The sequence below is a fragment of the Microtus pennsylvanicus genome, chromosome 5 (genome assembly GCF_037038515.1).
Source record: "Microtus pennsylvanicus isolate mMicPen1 chromosome 5, mMicPen1.hap1, whole genome shotgun sequence".
Classification (NCBI taxonomy): domain Eukaryota; kingdom Metazoa; phylum Chordata; class Mammalia; order Rodentia; family Cricetidae; genus Microtus; species Microtus pennsylvanicus.
In genome coordinates, this window is record NC_134583.1 from 118,337,287 (window position 1) to 118,361,636 (window position 24,350).

At 37.4% G+C, this 24,350-nt stretch overlaps 1 protein-coding gene across 1 annotated transcript in view; it reads left to right on the plus strand.

The window, feature by feature from the left end:
* LOC142850435 (cytochrome P450 2C27) overlaps nucleotides 1-22,705 on the plus strand; it is a 32,384-nt gene extending 9,679 nt beyond the window's left edge. Inside the window, exons 5-9 of the mRNA XM_075973984.1 lie at nucleotides 7,468-7,644; nucleotides 13,339-13,480; nucleotides 18,102-18,289; nucleotides 21,222-21,363; nucleotides 22,505-22,705. Coding sequence (XP_075830099.1) covers nucleotides 7,468-7,644; nucleotides 13,339-13,480; nucleotides 18,102-18,289; nucleotides 21,222-21,363; nucleotides 22,505-22,686 — 831 coding nt within the window. The 3' untranslated portion in view covers nucleotides 22,687-22,705. The remainder of the gene's footprint in view (nucleotides 1-7,467; nucleotides 7,645-13,338; nucleotides 13,481-18,101; nucleotides 18,290-21,221; nucleotides 21,364-22,504) is intronic.
* The last annotated feature ends 1,645 nt before the right edge of the window (nucleotides 22,706-24,350 follow it).

The window sequence follows — 24,350 nt, forward strand, 5'->3', positions numbered from 1 at the left end:
AACCCATGCTTTTTCAGTCACAGTCCAGCTGGCCATGGTGAGCTCCCAGTAGATCAGCTCCACTGTCTCAGTGGGTGGTTGCACCCCTCGTGGTCCCGACTTTTTTGCTCATGTTCTCCCTCCTTCTGCTCCTCATTGGGACCTTGGGAGTTCAGTCCAGTGCTCCAGTGTGGGTCTCTGTCTCTATCTCCATCCATCACCAGATGAAGGTTCTATGATGATATGCAAGATATTCGTCAGTATTGCTATAGGCTAGGGTCATTTCAGGTTTCCTCTCCTCAGCTGCCCAAGGAACTAACTGGGGACCTCGGCTTGGGCTCCTGGGAGCCACTCTAGGTTCAAGTCTCTTGCCAACCCTAAGGTGGCTCCCTTAACTAAGAATTGTGCTTCCATGCTCCCCTATCCAACCTTCCTTTATCCCAATCCTCCTTTTTCCCCAAGTTCCCCCATCCTCCCCTTCTCCCTTTTCTCTCCTCATCTCCCCTTACCCCCATCCCACCCCACCGCCAAGATCCCAATTTTCTCCCCGGCAATTTTGTTTACTTCCCTTAGCCAAGAGGATAACTATATGTTTTTCCGTTGGTTCACCATCTTACTTAGCTTCTTTAGGATCACCAATTGTAGACTCCGTGACCCTTATTTATGGCTAGAAACCAATTATGAGTGAGTACATCCCATATTCATCTTTTTGGGTCTGGGTTACCTCACTCAGAATAGTGTTTTCTATTTCCATCCATTTGCATGCAAAATTCGAGAAGTCATTGTTTTTTACCGCTGAGTAGTACTCTAATATGTATATATTCCATACTTTCTTCATCCATTCTTCCATTGAAGGGCATCTAGGTTGTTTCCAGGTTCTGGCTATTACAAATAATACTGCTATGAACATTGTTGAACAAATGCTCTTGTCATATGATAGGGCATCTCTTGGGTATATTCCCAGGAGTGGTATTGCTGGGTCCAGGGGTAAGTTGATCCCGAATTTCCTGAGAAACCGAAACACTGATTTCCAAAGTGGTTGCACAAGATTGCATTCCCACTAGCAATGGATGAGGGTACCCCTTCCTCCATAGCCTCTCCAGCAAAGGCTATCATTGGAGTTTTTTATTTTAGCCATTCTGACAGGTGTAAGATGATATCTCAAAGTTGTTTTGATTTGCATTTCCCTGATCGCTAAGGAGGTTGAGCATGACCTTAAGTGTCTTTTGGCCATTTGAACTTCCTCTGCTGAGAATTCTCTGTTCAGTTCCCTGCCCCATTTTTTTTTTTTTTTTTTTTTGCTGCGGCACCCGGGAACAGCCCGCCTACACTTCCTGATCAGTCCCATTTTTTTAATTGGGTTAATTAGCATTTTAAAATCTAGTTTCCTGAGTTCTCTATATATTTTGGAGATCAGACCTTTGTCTGTTGCGGGGTTGGTGAAGATCTTCTCCCAGTCAGTAGGTTGCCTTTTTGTCTTGGTGACAGTGTCCTTTGCTTTACAGAAGGTTCTCACTTTTAGTAGGTCCCATTTATTCAATGTTGCCCTTAATGTCTGTGCTGTTGTGGTTACACATAGGAAGCGATCTCCTGTGCCCATCTGTTGTAGGGTACTTCCCACTTTCTCTTCTATTAGGTTCAATGTGTTCTGACTGATAGTGAGGTCTTTAATCCATTTGGACTTGAGTTGTGCATGGTGATAGATATAGGTCTATTTTCATTCTTCTACAGGTTGACATCCAGTTATGCCAGCACCATTTGTTGAAGATGCTTTCTTTCTTCCATTGTATACTTTTGGCTCCTTTATCGAAAATGAGATGATCATAGGTTTGTGGGTTAAAATTCGGGTCTTCTATACGATTCCATTGGTCGACTTCTCTGTTTTTATGCCAGTAACACACTGTTTTCATCACTGTAGGTCTGTAATAGAGTTTGAAGTCAGGGATGGTAATGCCTCCAGACAATCCTTTATTGTATAAGATTGTTTTGGCTATCCTGGGTTTTTTGTGTTTCCATATAAAGTTGATTATTGTCCTCTCAAGATCTGTGAAGAATTTTGATGGGACCTTGATGGGGATTGCATTGAATATAAATTTCCTTTGTAGAATTGCCATTTTTACTATGTTCATCCTCCCAATCCAAGAGCAAGGGATGTCCATCCATTTTCTGGTATCCTCCTCAATTTCTTTCTTCAATGCCTTAAGGTTCTTGTCAAATAGATTTTTCACTTCCTTGGTTAGAGTTACCCCAAGATATTTTATGCTGTTTTTGGCTATAGTGAAAGGTGAAGCTTTTCTGATTTCCCTCTCTGCTTCCATATCCTTTGTGTATAAGAGGGCAACTGATTTTTTGGAGTTGATCTTGTATCCTGCCACATTACTAAAGGTGTTTATCAGTTGTAAAAGTTCTTTGGTGGAGTTTTGGGGGTTGCTTATGTACACTCTCATATAATCTGCAAATAACGAAAGTTTAACTTCTTCCTTTCCAATTTGAATCCCCTTGATCCCCTTATGTTGTCTTATTGCTATTACTAGAACTTCAAGCACTATATTGAAGAGGTATGGCGAGAGTGGACAGCCTTGTCGTGTTCCTGATTTTAGTGGGATGGCTTTGAGTTTCTCTCCGTTTAATTTGATGTTTGCTGTCGGCTTGCTGTATATAGCTTTTATTATATTTAGGTTTGACCCTTGTATCCCTAATCTCTCCAATACTTTTATCATAAAGGGATGTTGAATTTTGTCAAATGCTTTTTCAGCATCTAATGAAATGATCATATGGTTTTTTTCTTTCAGTTTATTTATATGATGGATTACATTGATAGATTTTCGTATGTTGAACCAGCCCTGCATCCCTGGGATGAAGCCTACTTGATCGTAATGGATAATTTTTCTAATGTTTTTTGGATTCGGTTTGCCAGTATTTTGTTGAGGATTTTTGCATCGATGTTCATGAGTGAGATTGGTCTATAATTCTCTTCTTGGTTGAGTCTTTGTGTGGTTTTGGTATCAGAGTAACTGTAGCTTCATAAAAGGAATTTGGCAGTGCCTCTTCTGTTTCTATATTGTGAAATACATTAAGGAGTATAGGTATTAGCTCTTCTTGGAAGTTCTGGTAGAATTCCGCATTGAAACCATCTGGTCCTGGGCTTTTTTGGAAGGGAGGTTTTTGATAACCTCTTCTAAATTCGCGACTAACAGGTCTATTTAGATTGTTCACCTGGTCCTGATTTAACTTTGGTATATGATATTTATCTAAAAAAGTATCCATTTCCTTTACATTTTTCAGTTTTGTGGCATATAGGCTTTTGTAGTAAGATCTAATGATTCTCTGAATTTCCTCTGTGTCTGTGGTTATGTCCCCCTTTTCATTTCTGATCTTATTAATTTGCATATTCTCTCTCTGCCGTTTGATTAGTTTGGATAGGGGTTTGTCAATCTTGTTGATTTTCTCCAGGAACCAGCTTTTTGTTTCATTGATTGTTTGTATTGTTTTCTGTGTTTCTATTTTGTTGATTTCAGCCCTCAGTTTGATTATTTCCAGTCTTCTACTCCTCCTAGGTGAGTCTGCTTCTTTATTTTCTAGAGCTTTCAGGTGGGCTGTTAAGTCTCCAATATGTGCTTTCTCTGTTTTCTTTAAGTGGGCTATGAACTTTCCTCTTAGGACTGCTTTCATAGTGTCCCATAAGTTTGAGTATGTTGTTTCTTTATTTTCATTGAATTCCAGGAAGACTTTAATTTCTTTCTTTATTTCTTCCTTAATCCAGGTATGGTTCAGTAGTTGACGGTTCAGTTTCCATGACTTTGTAGGCTTTCTGGAGGTAGCATTGTTGTTAAATTCTAACTTTAATCCATGGTGAACTGATATGACACAGGTGGTTACTAATATTTTTTTGTAACTGTGGATGTTTGCTTTGTTACCGACTATGTGGTCAATTTTCGAGAAGGTTCCATGAGCTGCAGAGAAGAAGGTATATTCTTTCCTATTTGGGTGGAATGTTCTATAGATGTCTGTTAAGTCCATTTGATTCATTACCTCCATTAATTCTCTTATTTCTCTGTTAGGTTTCTGTCTGATTGACCTGTCCATTGGTGAGAGAGGAGTGTTAAAGTCTCCTACTATTAGTGTGTGCGGTTTGATGGCTGCCTTGAATTTAGCAATGTTTCTTTTATGTACGTGGGTGCTTTTATATTAGGGGCATAGATGTTCAGGATTGAGACTTCATCCTGATGAACTGTTCCTGTTATGAGTATAAAATGTCCCTCTCCATCTCTTCTGATTGATTTAAGTTTGAAGTCAACTTTGTTAGAGATTAGTATGGCCACACCTGCTTGTTTCTTAGGTCCATTTGCTTGATAGGCTTTTTCCCAGCTCTTTACTCTGAGTAGGTGCCTGTCTTTGTGGTTGAGGTGTGTTTCTTGTAAAGAGCAGAATGTTGGATCCTGTTTTCTTATCCAATCTCTTAGCCTGTGCCTTTTTATAGGTGAGTTGAGTCCATTGACATTAAGTGATATTAATGACCAGTGGTTGTTAACTCCGGTCATTTTTTTTTAGTCGTAGAGTTTGTGTGTTTCCCTTCTTTGATTTGTGTTGGTGAAGGGTCTCTAGATGTCTGAGTTATTGTGGTCATTGTTGGACTCCTTGGTTAGTGATTTTCTTTCTATTACTTTCTGTAAGGCTGGATTTGTGGCTGCGTATTGTTTAAATTTGTTTTTATCCTGGAAAATTTTATTTTCTCCATTTATAGTGAATGAAAGCATGGCTGGGTATAGTAATCTGGGCTTGCATCCATGGTCTCTCAGTTTCTGCAATACATCTATCCAGGACCTTCTGGCTTTCATGGTTTCCATGGAGAAGTCAGGTGTAAGTCTGATAGGTTTACCTTTATAAGTAATTTGGCCTTTTCCATTTGCAGCTCTTAATATTCTTTCTTTATTCTGTATGCTTTGTGCTTTGATAATTATATGGCGTGGGGATGTTTTTTTTTTTGATCCAGCCTATTCGGTGTTCTGTATGCTTCTTGAACCTTCATAGGTATATTTTTCTTTAGGTTGGGAAAGTTTTCTTCTATAATTTTATTAAATAAATTTTCTGGACCATTGAGCTGCACTTCTTCTCCTTCTTCTACTCCTATTATTCTTAGGTTTGGTCTTTTTATTGTGTCCCATATTTCCTGAATGTTTTGTGATGAGAGTTTGTTGGACTTGCTGTTTTCTTTGATCAGTGTGTTTATTTTCTCTATGGTATCTTCAGAATCTGAGATTCTTTCTTCTAACTTTGTATTCTGTTGGTTATGCTTGTTTCTGTAAACCTGTTTGTTTACTTCAAATTTCCATTTCCAGCCGGCCCTCTGTTTGTGTTTTCTTCTTTTCAATTCTTGAACTGTTTCCATTATCTGTTTGATTGTTTTTCCTTGGTTTTCTAGGGTATCATTCACTGATTTATTCAATTCTTCAAACTTTCTGTTATATTTCTCATCCATTCTATTGCCCCTATTTATTGGGGTGCAGGGCTGCAGGTGAACCAACATAGATAATGTGAGATGCGGCCTCTTCTCTCATCTGTCTTATGAAAGTATGTGTGGAGGAAGTATTGCCTCCCCTCCTTTGTAGCCAGTGGCAGGTTGCAGGGATGACCCTAATGTCATAATTTTAGGAGAGTTATCCTTGCCCTTTATTAGCTACAGCAGTTTGATGTGGGAGTCTGCTGTTTTGTGTTGATTTCATTGGTTAAATAAAGAGGCTGCCTTGGCCCTTTAAGTGGACAGAAAATTAGGTAGGTGGAGTAAACAGAACAGAATGCTGGGAGAAAGAAGCTGAGTCAGGGAGTCGCCATGATTCTCCTACCAGACACAGACACAGGTTAAGATCTTCCTTGGTAAGACACCTCGTGGTGTTACAGGAATATTAGATATGGGTTAGATCGATATGTAAGAGCTAGCCAATAAGAGGCTGGAGCTAATGGGCCAGGCAGTGTTTAAAAGAATACAGTTTCCATGTAATTATTTTGGGGCATAAGCTAGCCATTTGGGCGGCTGGGTGCCGGGGACACAGCCCCGCTGCTCCTATTTCAACAGCACTTGGAAGAGTGACCCCTGCACCTAGCCTGGGAAACAAAGTAGATCTTGCCATGGTGGTGTAAGTGTGGGAGAGCCAACACTGAGCGCATGAAAGCAGATCCTCATTATAAAGGCTGAACTAACCAGAGCAATGCCAGGGAGTTCATCATGGTCGTGAGGATAGGGAGAGATTTGGAGAACTGGTCAACAGTGCAACTACCTAGGCTCAGACCTAGGGTTTTGAGTTGATGTACCTCAACATCCATCCCATCTGCTATCTGTTGGAGCCTGTGGAGAAGCTTGTCCTGCAGTAATAAGGCCACAAGATCTTCACAGTGCAGGGCAGCGGCCGGATGTCTAAGACTCCCAGAAAGAGCCCAGTTTTGATAGTGTAGCTGAAAGCAGAGACTCCGAGGCAGCCAATGACTCTTTGCAATGAACACTTACCAAGCGATGATATATGAATAAAAGGGTGTACTGCCTGACTCACTTTGTCACAATACAGCTTCCATGATAAAACTTTTCTTTTTTCTTTTTAACTTAAATTTTATTCTATTTTAATTAGGGGGGAGTTTAAGGACTGAGGGTAGATGTGTGGGGATATGTAGGTGGATGGGATCATAATGCATGGTGTGAGGGACACAAAGGTAAATAAAAAGCAAGTTAAAAAAGAATGTCTGTATTCATAGAGAAATCCCTAAAGGCTATGTCACACTTTTGCTCGCAGAGTCCCTTGGAGCCCCACCCACTTCTAATTATTTATTCCATGTCATAAGCTACTTTATAACAGTTAAATATGCATGTGCTACTCTTTTGCTATAAATCAAGTTGCCTAACTCATTTCATTACTGCCATCATCTAAAAAGTGTAAACAATAATGATTTACATCATGTCATACTTCAGACTTGTAGAGAATAAATGGTATAAACCATCAGTCAGTTTTCATAAATAATCTTTATATTAAAATGATTCATAAATATTGAAACTTGATCATTATCTTTCATCATTCAGGAGGGAACTCCCTCCTGCCTCAGGTCTCTCCATTAACACAAAGAATTGCTGTATGTATGAAATAAAATACTTCTTCCTTTTGCTGAACACCATTATTCATCCATTTCTGAATCTATAAATCCATGTTGGTCTTGCTATATATTGTGCATATATGTGTTTCCTTATTTAAAAAGTTCTTTGGCAAGTACTGGAGAGATGGGTTGAGAGTGTGTGTTGATCTTTTAAAGGACCTAAGTCCAATTTTCAGCATTCATTTTAGATGGTCCGAAACCACTAGCTTCAGGTGATCTGATATTTTTGGCCTCCAGTCTACCCACATACACGGCACACACATGTATGTATGCATACATACCATATACACATCACATACATGAATAAAAGTAAAACAATATATCTCAACAAAAATTTCTCTGTTTTTGTAGGTCTGCAATAATTTCCCTTCACTAATTGACTATTGTCCAGGAAGTCATCGCACAATATTAAAAAATTTTGAATATATTAAAAGTTACCTTTTGGAAAAAGTAAAAGAGCACCAGGAGTCCTTGAATGCTGCAAACCCTCGGGACTTCATTGATTATTACCTGATTAAACTAAAGCAGGTAAAATATTAATATAAATTTATTTATTGTCTGAGCATGTTGTGGTTTGTTGAATACTGAAATGTTTGTCAGAGATGGTTTAAATCAGTGTCAATTGAAAAACAGTTTTAGTATTTATTATGTGTAGGGATGCACCATATGGACACTGATAAGATAAAGGGAGTTTGTTCACTAGAACACATTGGCTCTGTTCTTTAAAAATTGTTGCTGAGAACAGTGAGATAAAGGGCAGGTAATGTGGGAAAAATTCTAATGAAGTAAAAATAGCCAACTATCATGGCAGTGTGAATAGTGGCACCATAGATGTGCATATTGTGTTTCAAGAATTCCTGCATGTCCAGTGAGTTAAAATAGTTTTGGATATGTTGTTATTTTAAAAGGATAGATACAAGAGTTAGTTTCAGAAGGATTAAGTGATATAAAGAGAAGTAGGTGGTGGGAAGAGAAGGTGTATGGAAGAATGAGGTTTTGAGTCCAAACAAGTTAATTTTCACCAAAAGGGGTTGAGAATTGGTATCTATTAGGTATCCTGACAGCATGAACTGCATTGACATTGTGTAGTTTATTGAAAAAATAATTTTCTTTGGATTCACCTTCTTATTTACCTTCTCTAGGAACATGAATTATAAGCTCAATGTCTTTTATTTATGGCTAGAAACCAAATATGAGTGAGTACATCCCATGTTCCTCTTTTTGGGTCTGGCTTACCTCACTCAGAATAGTGTTTTCTATTTCCATCCATTTGTATGCAAAATTCAAGAAGTCCTTGTTTTTTACTGCTGAGTAATACTCTAATATGTATATATTCCATACTTTCTTCATCCATTCTTCCGTTGAAGGGCATCTAGGTTGTTTCCAGGTTCTGGCTATTACAAACAATGCTGCCATGAACATAGTTGAGTATATACTTTTGTTGTATGATAGGGCCTCTCTTGGGAATATTCCCAAGATTGGTATTGCTGGATCCAGGGGTAGGTTGATCCCGAATGTCCTGAGAAACCGAAACACTGCTTTCCAGAGTGGTTGCAAAAGTTTGCATTCCCACGAGCAATGGGTGAGTGTACCCCTTTCTCCACAACCTCTCCAGCAAAGGCTATCATTGGAGTTTTTTATTTTAGCCATTATGACAGGTGTAAGATAGTATCTTAAAGTTGTCTTGATTTGCATTTCCCTGATCGCTAAGGAAGTTGAGCATGACCTTAAGTGTCTTTTGGCCATTTGAAGTTCTTCTGTTGAGAATTCTCTGTTCAGCTCAGGGCCCCATTTTATAATTGGGTTGATTAACCTTTTGGGGTCTAGTTTCTTGAGTTCTTTATATATATTTTGGAGATCAGACTTTTTCAGTTGCTGGGTTGGTGAAGATCTTTTCCCAGTTAGTGGGTTGCCTTTGTGTCTTAGCGACAGTGTCCTTTGCTTTACAGAAGCTTCTCAGCCTCAGGAGGTCCCATTTATTCAATTATGCCCTTAGTGTCTGTGCTGCTGGGGTTATACGTAGGAAGTGGTCTCCTGTGCCCATGTGCTGTAGAGTACTTCCCACTTTCTCTTCTATCAGGGTCAGTGTGTTCGGACTGATATTGAGGTCTTTAATCCATTTGGACTTGAGTTTTGTGCATGGTGATAGATATGGATCTATTTTCATTCTTCTACAGATTGACATCCAGTTTTGCCAGCACAATTTGTTGAAGATGCTCTCTTTTTTCCATTGTTTACTTTTAGCTCCTTTATCGAAAATCAGGTGTTCATAGGTTTGTGGGTTAAAGTCAGGGTCTTCTATTCGATTCGATTGGTCAACTTCTCTGTTTTTATGCCAATACCAAGCTGTTTTCAATACTGTTTTCTTGGAACTCAGAAAAAACACTTGACTCTAGATTACTGGCTTTGGTGTGGGCATTGATTCTACTCCACTGGTCTTATGTGTAGTGATACTTAGGAACCTGGCATCTGAGTGACCCCTTGTTGCTGTTTTTTTGGGGGGGGCAGACTATTTTTTTTCTAGTTTTTGTCTTTTATCTGGCTTTTAGAGTCAGGGTTTCTCTGTGTAACAGTCCTGGCTGTCCTGGAACTTGATGTGTAGGCCAGGCTAACCTCAAGCTCACTGAGATCTGCAGGTCTCTGCTTCCCAAGTGCTGAGATTATAAGCACGCATCACCACTGCCTGGCTAGTTTGTAAGAAATAGCTCGCAGAATTAGTCCACTGAGTGTAAAGAGGTATCTCAGGACTGGAGCCATGTTTCACTTACATTATGTTGGTACCTTATGTGATTACAAAGCCCTGCAACTTCCAGCTCCTTTTAGTTGGAAAGCAATCCCTTACCATGATAAAACACACCACACACACTACTAATCGCTCCTTTCCGTTCACACCATCTTTAGCAGTTGTTAGTGTGGTTTCTGTATGTCCAGACTTGCCTACGACGAATAGATCATCTATACTGTCTCAGTATATGTGGCATCTAATTTCTGTTTTCTTGCACTTGAATGAAATCTTGGACATTCATCTAAGTTCACCTTGTTTCACTACTTCCTCCTTTCTTTGCAGCAAACTTCATTTCATGCATTAATAGCACAATGCACTTATTCCTCACTGATGGATATTTGTGTTGTTTCGGCCTGAGGCTTCTCTAAGCTATATATATGAACATATATTGACATCACTTCCTCTGACTATATCTCCAGATCTTGGGTTTCTGAGACCAATAATAATATCTTTATTGTTTTCTTTTTTGAGAAACTGCTTAAAAATCCATAACACAGTATTTCATATCTATGAGATCCCCTATTTTCCAAATAGCTGGCAGAATTTGTAATTTTGAAATTAATTATTAACAACAGTTCAGTTAGTATGAAGTGGTACCTCAGGACTTATTCGATTTGTATCTCCTTAACAAACAGTTAGAATGGACATCTTTTATTGTGCTGTTTTGCTTGTTCATGTCTTCAGAGAATTTTTATTCTAATATTTTTACCCATTGGACTGCTTGCTGCATGGAGCCATACAGTAATGTATGTATGTAGGTAGAAACCTTTCCATATAAATGACATGGAAACATATTTCCATCCTGTAGGTTGTCATTTGCACATTCTTAGTTATGTCCTAAATTCATTAGCATTCTGTTATGGGTGAAGTCTTATTTATCGATCTGTAAAGTATGAGTACAAGTCATAAGGAATGAGGCTTATCCTTGTCCATGTTTCTTTACACTTCTAGCATCCTTCTTTTCATGTAGATATTCTGTTGTTCTGTCATCATCTGATACAGACTCTTCCTTTAGATGGAGCAGTCTTGGAACTCTGTTTTACAATATCGGCTGTAGGTGTTTAGGTTAACTCCTTGCTATCAAAGCTCTATAGGTATTGATATTGATTTGTGTGTCAATACTTCATTACACTCATTACTGTTGCTCTGCAATAAGATTAGGAAATAATCATTCTATGTTTGATATGTTCGTTTTGTTTTTATTTTTTGCAATATTTCATTAATTCTATGAGAATTTCATGAGATGTAATTTGAACATTATCCTCAACTTTTATTACCCTCCTCTCAATCCTCTTAACTCTTCTAACCAAACTTTGTAATTTCTTTTTTTCCCCATTTCAGCATTGAGTCCAATGTCTGTTGTTCACCTAGCCTCAGGCCTGACATATAATTACGCTACTGGTGGGGGGGGTGTCACATTATTGTAGGAAATTCACTACCCCTTCACAGGAACTAATCATCTAGAATTGGGGTTTAATATTTTCCCCCCTACTTTATGTTGTATTTTTTTAAAGATATTATTTATTGTGTATACAACATTCTGCCTCCATGTATGCCCACATGCCAGAAAAGGGCACCAGATCTCATTATAGGTGGCTGTGAGCCACCATGTGGTTGCTGGGAATTGAACTCACGACCTCTGGAAGAGCAGCCAGTGCTCTTAACCACTGAGCCATCTCTCCAGCCCCCTTATGTTGTACTTTTATCTGATGGAACCTACACAGTTTTTGGGCACCCTGTCACAGTCCTTGTGAGTTCTCATGTCCAACTGTCATTTTGTGTTCATCAAACACAGATTCCTTGATGTTACTGATCACAGATGATTTACATTTCTGCCCCCTCTTCCTCAAAGATCCTTAAAACTTCTGGGGAGGAGTGTGTTCTTGGTGCGGGACAACTGTCTATATTCTGTCAATTATATTGTAAATAAATGCTGATTGGCCCATAGCCATGCAGTAAGTATAGGTGGGACAACCAGACAGGAAGTAGAGGCAGGTCAATGAGAACAGGAGAATTCTGAGAAGAGGGAAGCTCCCTCTGCTGTCCTGTCTAGACACAGAAGAAGCAAGATGTGACCATGCCGCTGAAAAAGGCATGACCAATATGGACAACACAGATAAGAATAATGGACTAATGTAAGTTAAAAGAGTTAATAAGAAGCCTGAGCTAATGGTCCAATCAGTTATGATTAAGTAGTCCTCTGTATGATATCTTTGGGACTTAATAACTGTGGAAATGGGGAAGGAAAGAAACTTCAGTCAACATATTATGATTTAGAGTTGATCAGGACACAATGCTTCATTCTGTGTACATTGAACCATTGGGTGTCTCTGTATTAATTGCCATCTCCTGAAAGGAGAAGTCTCTCTGATCAAAAGTAAGAGATTTATGTTCTATGAATATCGTAGTAAGTCATTAGGAATCATTTTAACACTATGCCCATTCGTCTATTAGAGTAATAGATTTGACCACCAATTCTTAGACACATAACAGTGACAGATATGGGTCTTATGTAACCTGGTGGGTCTTAGACCCAATCTGCGCTTATATCCAAAGAATATCAGCATAGGAAAAGGCACTTGTACATTTGTGTTTGTTTCCTGCTGTGTTTCTCAAAATAGCTGAGATAATCAATCTAGAAGTCATCAACGGATTGATGGATGGTTGAATAAAAATTGTGGGATACACATGCAAGGATATGTTACTTTTCAAAATAAGTGAAAATTTAGTAATTGATGCATTAAGATTGAATAGGTTTATTTAATTCAAGGACAAAGAATTTTATTACAGACTCATTTAGTTTAATAGAGAATGCTCAGAGCTAGAGTCAAATGTCTTCCACTGTTCTTTACCAAATTGAGAACACACGCCTTCCATTTTATGTATCTACCTGTATATCTTCAAATTAGACCTATGAAACATTCTTCCTCTTCCAGTTTTGAGAGGACAGAATACATAATGAATAAAATGTTACCTTTATGTTTTTAAGACATGAGATTACAAAACCTTATATGTTTAAGTGTAGATAGATAATCAAATCATTGCAAGAGTTAGGCTAGTCAGGGAATTTAGGGTGAAATAGAAATTTATGAGGATCTGTGCCACAGACTTTGAAATTATTTGTTAATTTCTTCTCTACTCTACATTTAAGTATCTTTGTTGGCAATAAAATAAAATAAAGATTTTGTTGAGGTCTTATTATTAAAAAACTTGCTCATAAATAAAATATCATGCCAAATTAACTATACCCAAAATCTATATGACTCAGTGAACTTCTATACAGTTAGAATAACCATTTGGAATGAATGTTATGGAGTTTTACTTTAAATTTTATACTTTCAGTAATAAATATATAAAATTGCTTGAAACTGTAGAGTCATTGTAATCAGATGTTATGATAAAAAATTTATCAGTTTATTGCATCAAATTATTCTTAGGAAAGCCACAATGAACAATCGGAATTTACACTTGAAAATCTGGCAGCGACTTTGTCTGACCTGTTTGCTGCTGGGACAGACACAACAAGCACAACACTGAGATACGCTTTACTGCTCCTGCTGAAGCACCCTGATGTCACAGGTGAGGACACAGGTGCTGACCACAGTGTTCCTATAAGATCCTGGAAAGACTCTGCTAGTGTCCTGAGTGTTGTTTTCCTTAGAGAAGTCTCAGTCCTTCACCTTCTATGCCATTCACCGACTGTAATAAAGAGCATGACTAAGAGAAACAGACTGTAAGACCAACAATCAAATTCTAGTCAGTGTGTGAGATTTCTGTTGGGAAATCTGAAATAGGCATGACCAGCATGCATTGTCCTTCAGACACATGTCCTTTTATTCTTAAGTCATGTTTTTAGGTCAGCTAAAACCTTTTAGTTTTCTTCTTTCATTCTTATGAATCAAACTTTGGGATAGAGAAAAGAAAATTCACCTCACTGAAGCCTCGACTTTACTGAGTCTGGCTGGGATAATGTGCATTCTGAGAAGATTTCAAAATATTTAGATTCTTTAGTAAGTGTTTGATCAATGTAAAAAATGTAGATTAAGAAATTTCATCAGTTCAGAAGTCCATTTCCTTGAACCTTTGTTGAACAATGATCTTTTCAACAGTATCAATAGTACACTTTTCTTTCACACTGTAGTTTAAAACAGATTGATTGTTCCAGCAGATACAAAACACACCCTTCCTTCTGTGCCCAATACAAGATAAAAGAACAATCATGAATCATATTTTTTTAGGATAGGAAGAGATAATAACAAGCAGCTAAGAATGCTTCACTAAATTACTAAAACATTATTATGAGGGATAAGAAAATATAGAACAGGAAAAATGATCTTGAAACAGAAATGTTAGATGATCATGCATGAAGTAAGACACAAAAGCTGTGAATCTCTATCTATAGACATGTAAAGATTCTGGTTCCAAAGCAATAGCAGCTTAAGAAGAGAACAAAGTTGAATATAGGATGCTGGACTTGCTGAGGTTCCCTTCCTATTCCCATTCAGCATGTCACACCCCTCCAGCTAAATACAATTCTTAAAAGAAACTAAGTGTTAGGAGCTCTTTACCTATACATTGATGATTCACAAGGAATGAGCAATGCATAGGGATGTAAGCAGATGCTGGCAGCATTTGAGTCTCAGAATTCTAGATCTTAGAGCCACTTCTATGCCTTGCTCCCTGAATGTGAACCATGGGGTCACTCATCCAGACAAAAAGAATAAATCAGGACTCCCTTATTTCACCAATATAATAGAAAATATTTTCCATGTATTTACCACAATGAATTGAATACCAATCCAAGACACAGACTCATGGTGTTTTCAGGACTGAACAGAAGCATGGAACCCTTCAGGGAAATACTTGAGTCACACATAAACTTTTCCCATTGAGACTAGACCAAAATTCTCAAAATCATCTGGCTTCTTTGTGTTTATAAAATAAAAGACAGAAGAAACTTCTAGGTTAACCATAAGTTTTGCTCAATTTTCCACTTCTTCAGGAAATTTGAAAGATCATATTTTATTCTATTATCTGAAGTAAAGTAACAGGAAGTCATAGGATCCAGGAATCTGAATAGCAGTTGTCAGAGGGTAAGAGTATCATAGAAGTTGTTGGGTTCCACCCCTGAGAAGCTCCCAATTCAATATTTACCATATGGGTGCTGTGGGTATGAACATAAAGAGGGAATGAAAGAGAAACAACTGTAGTGTAATGCTCTGTTAATTGAGAATATATTCCCAGCATTTCAAAGTATCTAATAAAATTTCCAATAAAATTATAACTCAAAAAAGGAAAATTACAAAAAAAGAACCCCAAACCCCCCAAAACAAAAAAAAAACAATAAAGGAAAATTACAAACAAATAAAATATAAAAAAGGTATAAGAATTCTGCTAAAATTGAAAATAATCATATTTCTATGCTAATGAATATTTAGGTAATTTTAACTAATCTAACAATGATTGGTATCACAAAGTATTATAACCCAATCTGCTGTTTTTTCCCTTTTAGTGAAAATCGATTTTTTCACATAATATATCATGATTATGGTTTCTTCTCCCTCTACTCCTTCCTGAAAATCTCACCTTCTTTCACACCCAAATACCCGTCTTTTCTGCTTCTCATTAGAAGACAAGCAGCCTTCTAAAGAATAATATATAAAGTAATACAATGTAATAGATATGACACAACAAAAAATAACACAATAGAATTAGGCAAAAGAAAGGGAAAGAACTCAAGAGAAGGAATAGGAAACAGAAGCCATTTCTTTTGCCCACAAAGAATCCCACAATAACAGTAAACTAGAAGCCATAATGTAAAGCAAAGGCGTTTGCATATCTGTACAGGCTCTATTCATGCTGACTTGGTCTCCATGAGTGCATATGTCCTTTGATTATCTTGATTTTACAGAGCCTTTTATTCTTAATACCCTCCATCCCCTCTGGTTCTTGCGCTCTTTCTGCCTCCTATACCACAGTGTACTCTGAGCACTGAGGAAAGTAATTTGATGGAGACATTCCATTTAGGAATAAGTATTCTGCGGTCTTTCACTCTGTGCATAATGCCTGGTGGATGGTCTCTGAACTTGTTGCTCTCTGCTGCAAGATGAATATTCTCTAACGATGACTGAGCAAAACGCTGATCAATAAGTATAGCAGAATGTCATCGGGAGTCATTTTATTTTGTTTTAAAACAGACGTGTTTGGTTTTACCCTAGGTCTCAGGGCTATCTAGTTTCCCATTATGGCCACCCAAGCAGTGTCAAGAATGAACTTGATATCATGGAGTGAGTCTTAAGTCAGATAAGTTCTTGGTTGGTTACTACCACAAGTTTTGTGCCACTATTGCCCTAGCATATCTAGGAGGCAAGACACCATTGTTGATAAAGAATGTGTGGCTGGGTTGGTGGTTACATTTCTCTTTTGACAGTAAGCAGAGCATATTCCTCTACCAAAGGTCCTGGAACGTATGGGTGAAGGCTCTTTGAGGACATTGACTTGACTTCTCCATGTTCACAGAGTTTTGTACAATGAGACCTTGCTATCAATTTTGTAGAGCAACCTATTGTCTTGACAATAGCCTGGATTGTTTGGAGAATTTTTCTGGGAACTCCTTTGATCAAAACTCAACTAGATGTAACCTATTCCTGGTATTGGAAGCTTCAGTTGAGGAAAAGCGTTGTTTAGTTGGGGCTCTGCCTCGCCATTATATGATTTGGTTATTACATTAGATGACATTTCAGCTGTATTAAGATTCCATACATTCAAATGAAGTTTAGATGTCTCTACATGTATTCCAACCTCCATGCCTCTCTCTCTTCCCCACTTAAGACCTTAATTGAAGCACCACATCCAGTACATCCATAAACATCTATTCTATCCCCCTTCCTAACAAGGTCTATCTGTCCTTCATCTTTTCTTATTTTATACCTAACTTCAGAGGTTCTACAGGTTGTAGCTTTGTTATCATTGATTTAACAGCAATGTCCAAGTTTAAGTGAATACATATAATTGTCTTTGTGTTGTGTGGGAAGTCCTTCTGTATATGTGGTACTTTTATTGGTTAATGAATAAAGAAGCTGTTTTGTCCCTGTGATAGGGTAGAATAGAGCTAGGCTGGGAAGTCTGAACTGAGTACTGGGAGGAAGAAGGTAGAGTCAGGGACATGCCATGTAGCCCCACCACAATGGACAGAAAATTGCTAGTAAGTCACAGCCATGTGGTTATACATAGATGAATAGAAATAGATTAATTTAATATGTTAATGCTAACCAATAAGAAGCTAGAACTAATAGGCCAAGCAGTGATTTAATTAATACAATTTCTGTGTGATTATTTGGGGTTGAGCAGCTGTGCGGTTATTTCAGGGAACAAATTAGCAGCCTCCTACAACAAATTGAAACTCCAATATGTGCTAGTTAAATCCACACAAAAACTGAGAGGGCATGCAAAGGAATTCTAGACACTAAAACCAAAGTTTACCTGCATTTTTTTTTGGATTGGCTCTGCTTGCAGGCAGCATGCCACAACTTCTTTAAGAGAGTCTTCCTGATTCAGTGGTTGTAAAAGAAAAATATACAGGCAGTTTTGAAATGGCGGCTTCCTGGGTCATGCTACCAGCAGAAACTCTCTTTCAGGAGGTCCTGCTATGGAGCATTTAAATGGGGTTTGTGAACAGAGTGATACAACTTGCTTAATGGCATAGCAGATCTACTGAAACCTGACCCTAGATCTCGGGTTGAAAGAATGGCTCTCAGAGGCAATGAATGGATCTCTGACCTGCTGGACTGGGCAGAGCCAAAAGGCCAAGCAGCATTAGTCCCAATAATGGTGCTTAACATTCTAAGAAGCACTCCTGGACAAAAATGGATTTCAGATACACAATAGGACAGATTCAGATATAAAAGACCCCAAATAATTATATTGTTTTATTTGATATTTTAATTAATTATAGTTCATTTGTTCATAGCTACTAAATAATAAATATATCCTGATCTATCATAGTATCTGTAGAGGATAATGAAATAAATTCATAACAGAGCATTTCTGTATAAATATATGTATAAAGACTTTTATCCATGAATGAAAAATGCACATTTACACTTATTTTGGAATACCCACATAGTTCTGTCTATGGCCTGATATTGTGCCAAAATGTTACTTTTCTCCTGTTTACCCTTTTGTCTCTGTGACCATATAGCTAAAGTTCAGGAAGAAATTCACCGTGTGGTTGGCAGAAACCGCAGCCCCTGCATGCGGGACAGAAGCCACATGCCCTATACAGATGCCATGATTCATGAGGTCCAGAGATTCATCAACCTCGTCCCCACCAACCTGCCACATGCAGTGACCTGTGACATTAAATTCAGGAACTACATCATCCCCAAGGTGAGCTTGTCTCTTCTCTGATGCACCTCCGTGCTCTTGATGCTCACAGGTTCACAGTGTTGTTACAGTCCTCTGAGTTATCTGGTGCTGCCGATGGCTTATACAGCTTCACGGTGAGAGGAGCAGCTCTACTGCAGGTGCAGATATAGCTGGTAATTACACGCCCACATTTGCTCTCTTCCAAATACTGTTCGGCAAGGTTTAGGCATTTCTGTTTGAAAGTCCATAGTTTGACAATTTTACAAAAGTCTTTTCTGAATTTGCATCATTATGAGAAAAAATATCTCCAAATTGGGAAGAATAGATATGCTGGATTCTTCAATCATCAATAAGGTTATATCATTCAATCATTTATTTTTGATGTTTATGTCTCTGCCCTGTTTCTTTTCATTGATGTAGTCTGTAAATATCTTTTCAGAGGTCTCCTAAAGGGTGAATATCTTTCTGTTATTATTTTTCTAGTGCTGACTCTGCTCTTCTTTCCATTAGCTTAATAGAATCAATTTATGTAATCATTGGTCTTAATTTTATCTAAACAAATTAATTTTATTATTTCTAACAACATATCTGTAAACGTATGTGAAATTGAAGGTGTTATGTGGGCTAATACTTTTCTATATACTTTTCATATTCTTTTGTTCCTAGTTTGTCTTCAGTATGATGAATTGCAGGATAGTGATGAAGAGACCTCTTTGCCATGGCCATCAGTTAGCTCATTTATGATTAGGATGAAGGATAGTGACTTTAATATCTCCCTATCAATTTCGAGGTCCTAGGATACACTGATAGTTGCGTAGATCAGATGAAAAATATTGATCTGATTTAGTTAATGGTGTATGAGATATTTTATTGTGGAGACAATTAAAATGGGCGTGGTCCAGGAGCACAGTTTTTCACTTTGAGACGAATAAGAAACCCTGTCTCGAAAAACCAAAAAAAAAAAGTTGGTACATTATTTTTGAAATTGTTCTTTATGCCTATTTTATGGTTCTATGTATTTTTTACTCTTGATCATCGACTGTATATGGTGTAAACACATATTTATAATGGATTCCTCCACTGCACATTGCTTATAGCTTCTAGTTTAAGAAAATTCTCTTCATAGTTTTTCTTCCTCAAATTTGTTAGAATTTGTATATTAAAACTAAACTTTCACCTTAAAAATGAGTTTAAATTGTTCCCTGATGCCATTATGACTTATTTAATTTTTGTGGCCACTTAGTGCTGTTTTGAAGACACCACAAACTACAGATGAAAAATGGAGAATTTTTTGTAATAATTTCATTCAGTAAGGATAACATTGCTCTCTCCTGGGATTCTTCTATTTTTTGGTGAGGTGGAGGTGTGGGGCACACGATATTAAGTTTGTAGTAATTAAATCATGTGTAGATGATAGAACTTACTTTTCCAGTGGCAGTAAGTTTTCTGTATAACAGTCTTAGTATATGGATTAGTGTATCTGTTTGGCTAAGGGACAGTCTCAAGGTAAGAATGTTGAGGTCTGTGGTTAATTTACAGAACTTGGTTCTGTTTTTATACTTAGAGCCAACTAAATAAATATAACAAAGGTCAAGATAATAACAGCATATCTCCTCATATCTTCAGTTTGATGCGAGTGTTGCATCAGCTAAACTTATACTTCGTCATTCCTCTCTTGCAGGTTCATGACATGACAGGTTTCTTTGGAATCTAGTCTAGGAGAATATTCTATTCTTGTACTTTATGAAACAACTTGGTTGTTTCATAGCTGATTCTACATTCTGTAAAATAGGATAAATGATTTCTTAGGTTAAACTAGAGCCAGTGATCTCATCAAAACAAATAGGATAAGAAGGAATTGATGATCTTTGCCATAATTGTTCTGGCAGATTTCAGCCTTTCTAGGTCAAGAAGATTGTGCTGCACTTTCAGAAACTCTCATTGCAGCAGAGAGGCTGTCATGGGCAACATGTAATAAATGATTATAAATATACTATGTTCAATGCCTATTGACACTAGAACTTAATTTTCACATAATTTAGACGTATCAGAAATAGTATTTTTAGTTTTAAATTTTTAAACATATTTAGATGAATTGCTTTCTAATATATGTGGCAGCCTTGAAAAAGATTTGTAGACCACATTACTAGAAACTTTGAAATGATATGAGATTAGTTTGTGTACTAGTTAAAGAGAACTTGCCTGCACCAGTTCCCAGCAATTTCCATGTGACTTCAGAAGTTTTATTGATTTAGCTGTCACCAGATCATCTTACTTTCATCATACTTTGTTTTATTCTATTGTCTCCCTCTCCTCCCATTTCCATTTCTTCCTTGTTTTCTCCATAAGAGTCCTCATCCTGTATTTCTGAAACACACAAATACATATGTGCATTTCTATGTTTATTTTTGTTCATTAATATAGATAGATTATATACAAGACTGAACACATCTTCTCTGGCACATAGCCCTACATTTTCTTTCTTATAATATAAATACAGAGATAGATAGATTCTATAAATGAGAAAAAATAGTGGCCTTTGTCTTTCCATCTTCCTTATTTTACTTTATGAATGTTCCCCTATGCTGTTCAAAACACTCAATGAATTTTTCCACTTGGAACCTGATTCACATGAAGGGTATGTAGACATATGTGATGAACTAGAGCAGTCAGTGTTCAGAGAAGCATGAGTATAATGAAGGAAATGAAGAAGAGACTCAGAAGTTTTAGTCCAAGTACTCATGTGAAATGTCATTGAAGTCACATCAGCTACACTACTGTGCCTTACCTCACACTTCTCCCTGCTCCTAACTGCTCTGCCTGTTGAAATGTCCCTACTGTTCTTTGACCTTAATCGCAACTACGGAGCAGAAAGTAAACCTGGATATTATCCTGATTTGTCTTAGCTCTATGATTTCTTTTTAACTTTGTTTGTTTCTGTGTTTTGTTGTAGGGAACAACGATAATAACATCACTCTCATCAGTGCTGAATGACAGCAAGGAATTTCCCAACCCAGAGATATTTGACCCTGGCCACTTTCTAGATAAGAATGGAAACTTTAGGAAAAGTGACTACTTCATGCCATTTTCAACAGGTAATAGAAATTCATTTTCATGGATCCAGGGACACAAGGATCTGTGGAGACTTACATAGTGGCTCCCTAATGGCCAGTGATCAGGAGTATGACTTTCAGTGTTTATGCATGTCATGATAAAGAGATTTTTTTCTCTGTCAGGTTATCAAAGTTAGGCTTTAATTATACATCCACTGTTAAAAATTCAGAAAGTTAGAGTATAGGGTGTTTGTATTCTTCCTTTAGCTACATCACAGAAATACCAAAGAAAGCAAAGGCCATTTACACTTTACTCACTCACTGTGAAAACGGAGACATCAATCAGGTCTTCTTTGCTGTATCACTCACCTCCATTCTAAACTATGTAATTACAAGTCTCCTAAAATACCGAAAATTAATGAAGTGCCCCAAGTGCACTTGGTGAACACATGAATGAATAATGCTTCTTAAATTTCAGTTAAAGTAGGCCAATGAGAAAGACTCCCAGATCTCTGGGTTATTGGGAATATCAGTACATTTAACTCTCCAATCTTACATATTAATGCAAAAATCTTACAACATTCTAATAATTGATTTTCCAGTCCTCTCGAAATTCATGAGTAGGGGAGAATCATAAGAAGAAATTATTTACCATTTGTTGAAGTTTATGATTAGATCAGAGAGTTTTCACTCAGTTAAGCATAACAGAAACATCAAGACCATCATGAGATAATGGAGATACTATAGATATTGCAGGACATTCTACACAGATGAATGGTAATCCTGTTCCTTTTCATTTATGATGAGAGTAACGGATATTGTGTCCACATGTGTGGTGTGTATGCTACCTTTGGATATGCAGCTTCCATCCTTGGTTTTGTTATTTTTGATAACACAGAATTCTTCTTTCTCAGTCTTCTAGACAGTCAGAGTAAAGATGTGAACAACCACATCGAGTTAAAAAGTAATTTTGAACAATGTATTTCTTAATAGTATAGGTTAATTGAGAAACAAATATGTTCCACATTTTTCTATTTGCTGTATTAATTGTCCTTTTAGGTAGCCAAACATCTATCCATCCACCTAATAACTTGCCCTTCATTCATAGTCTTAATTTCAAATGCAGTGATTCTCAAATTTTACAAATAAGAATATAAAATTTTGATTGTTTTTTGCCGCCTAGGAAAACGGATTTGTGCAGGAGAGGGCCTGGCACGAATGGAGCTGTTCCTATTTCTCACCACCATTTTACAGAACTTTAAGCTGAAGTCTCTAGTCAAAACTAAGGATATTGATACAACCCCAGTGCTCAATGGACTTGCCTCTCTGCCACCCCAATACCAGCTCTGCTTCATCCCTGTCTAAAGAAGAACAGATTGCCTAGCCTAAGCTGTATTGTTTTCTATAATTCTCCTCTAGACCTTCATTCACTTCCTTCCTCAACAAAGACAAGACGTCCTTCCCTCCTCTCATATATTTCCATTCTGTCACTTCCCAGGAAACACCTGTTAACCGTTTGGCAACTTGTAGAATAACAGTAGAAATATAATTCTTTTTTCTATTCTCTGCAACTGTGTTATTATTCCTTTTGCTAATGTTTATCTGGTCTTCAATTAAAACAGAATTTCACTGCCAAGTACTATGATGAGAGTATTCATGGTCCTTTTCTTGTATGTTTTTAGTAATAAATAAGTTTGATTTGTGCACCTGTTTTTACACTTGCTTACAATTTATGTAACAAGTGAAATAAAGTAGAGTTTCCAACACATCACGTTGGTCCACACATCATGAATCATAGAGAATGTAAGAGTGAGTGCTAGAGAGATATTTTATTGACTGGGGTGCTTTCCACTCAACACTGAAGACTGAAATCCAGTCTCTGGCATAGACATAATGACAAGGCATGGTGGCATGTGCTTGTTGTACCAACACTGGTGAAACAGAACAGGAGATCCTGGGAGCTTACTAGACAACCACCCAGCCTAATTAATGAGCTTTGTTTCTCAGTGTTATATCTGAAAACAAGCATGTCAAATCCCAAGAAACACCACCCAAGGTTCACTTCAGACTTCCACATATGTGTATGCACATGCAAATACATTCTCTTTCACATAGGCACCTGATTATGCATACACATCCACACATCCACATACATACATGAAATACAGAATGTGAAAGGCAAGGTGGTATCAAGGCTTTTTGGCTGAGCATCACTTAGACTCACTAGAAGTATTTGTATTTGAAACAAATAACCAGTGTCCAGGAGTAGTTCCAGTTAGAGGATAAGCCACAGGGAGGAATGCAATTGCAGGGTCAGGTCATGCCTTGCTTTGCTTTAATGTCAATAAAAGGTAAACTTTTAAATATGCTTTTGCATTGATGTTTTTAGGTTAGAACTGAGCATGCATTTTGTTTACCTATTGCTAACCATAAGCTCCATGTGCATCCCTTCTCCTCCCAAAAGAATAATGGTCCCAGGAGAAGTCACATTTCTATAACTTCCAGATGCCTTATTCCCTTCCCACTTCATTACAAGAAATCTAATGGAAGTGACATTACTGATTATCCCTTCCCTAACTTAATCTTTGGGAAGTCACTTTGTCTGGAATTGTTAATTCCTACCTTGGATTCTACTGCAGATTTATATCTGCACATACATTAGTGCACAAGCACACATTCACAATGCTATTTGATCTATAATACAAATTGTTGTGGTACAAGATGTGACCTTTGGTTAAAGTGGGTCAAAGTACTAATATTTTTATGTTTATGTATTTTCCTAGTAAAGATATGGTGCACATATTACTCCACTATTCTCAGGCCTTTAAACCTGCATTCAGACTTGCCCCTGTTTTCCTGAGTATTTGTGTTGCAGTCAGATTACATGGGAAATTATCAGTTTTAAGGCCATGTGCACCAATTGCTTTAATAAATTAATTCTCATTCATCTATTACCTTTATGTCTCTCTATCATCCCCCCTCTCATATATGTATGCATTTTGTCTCTTCTTTCAATGTCTGTCTATCAA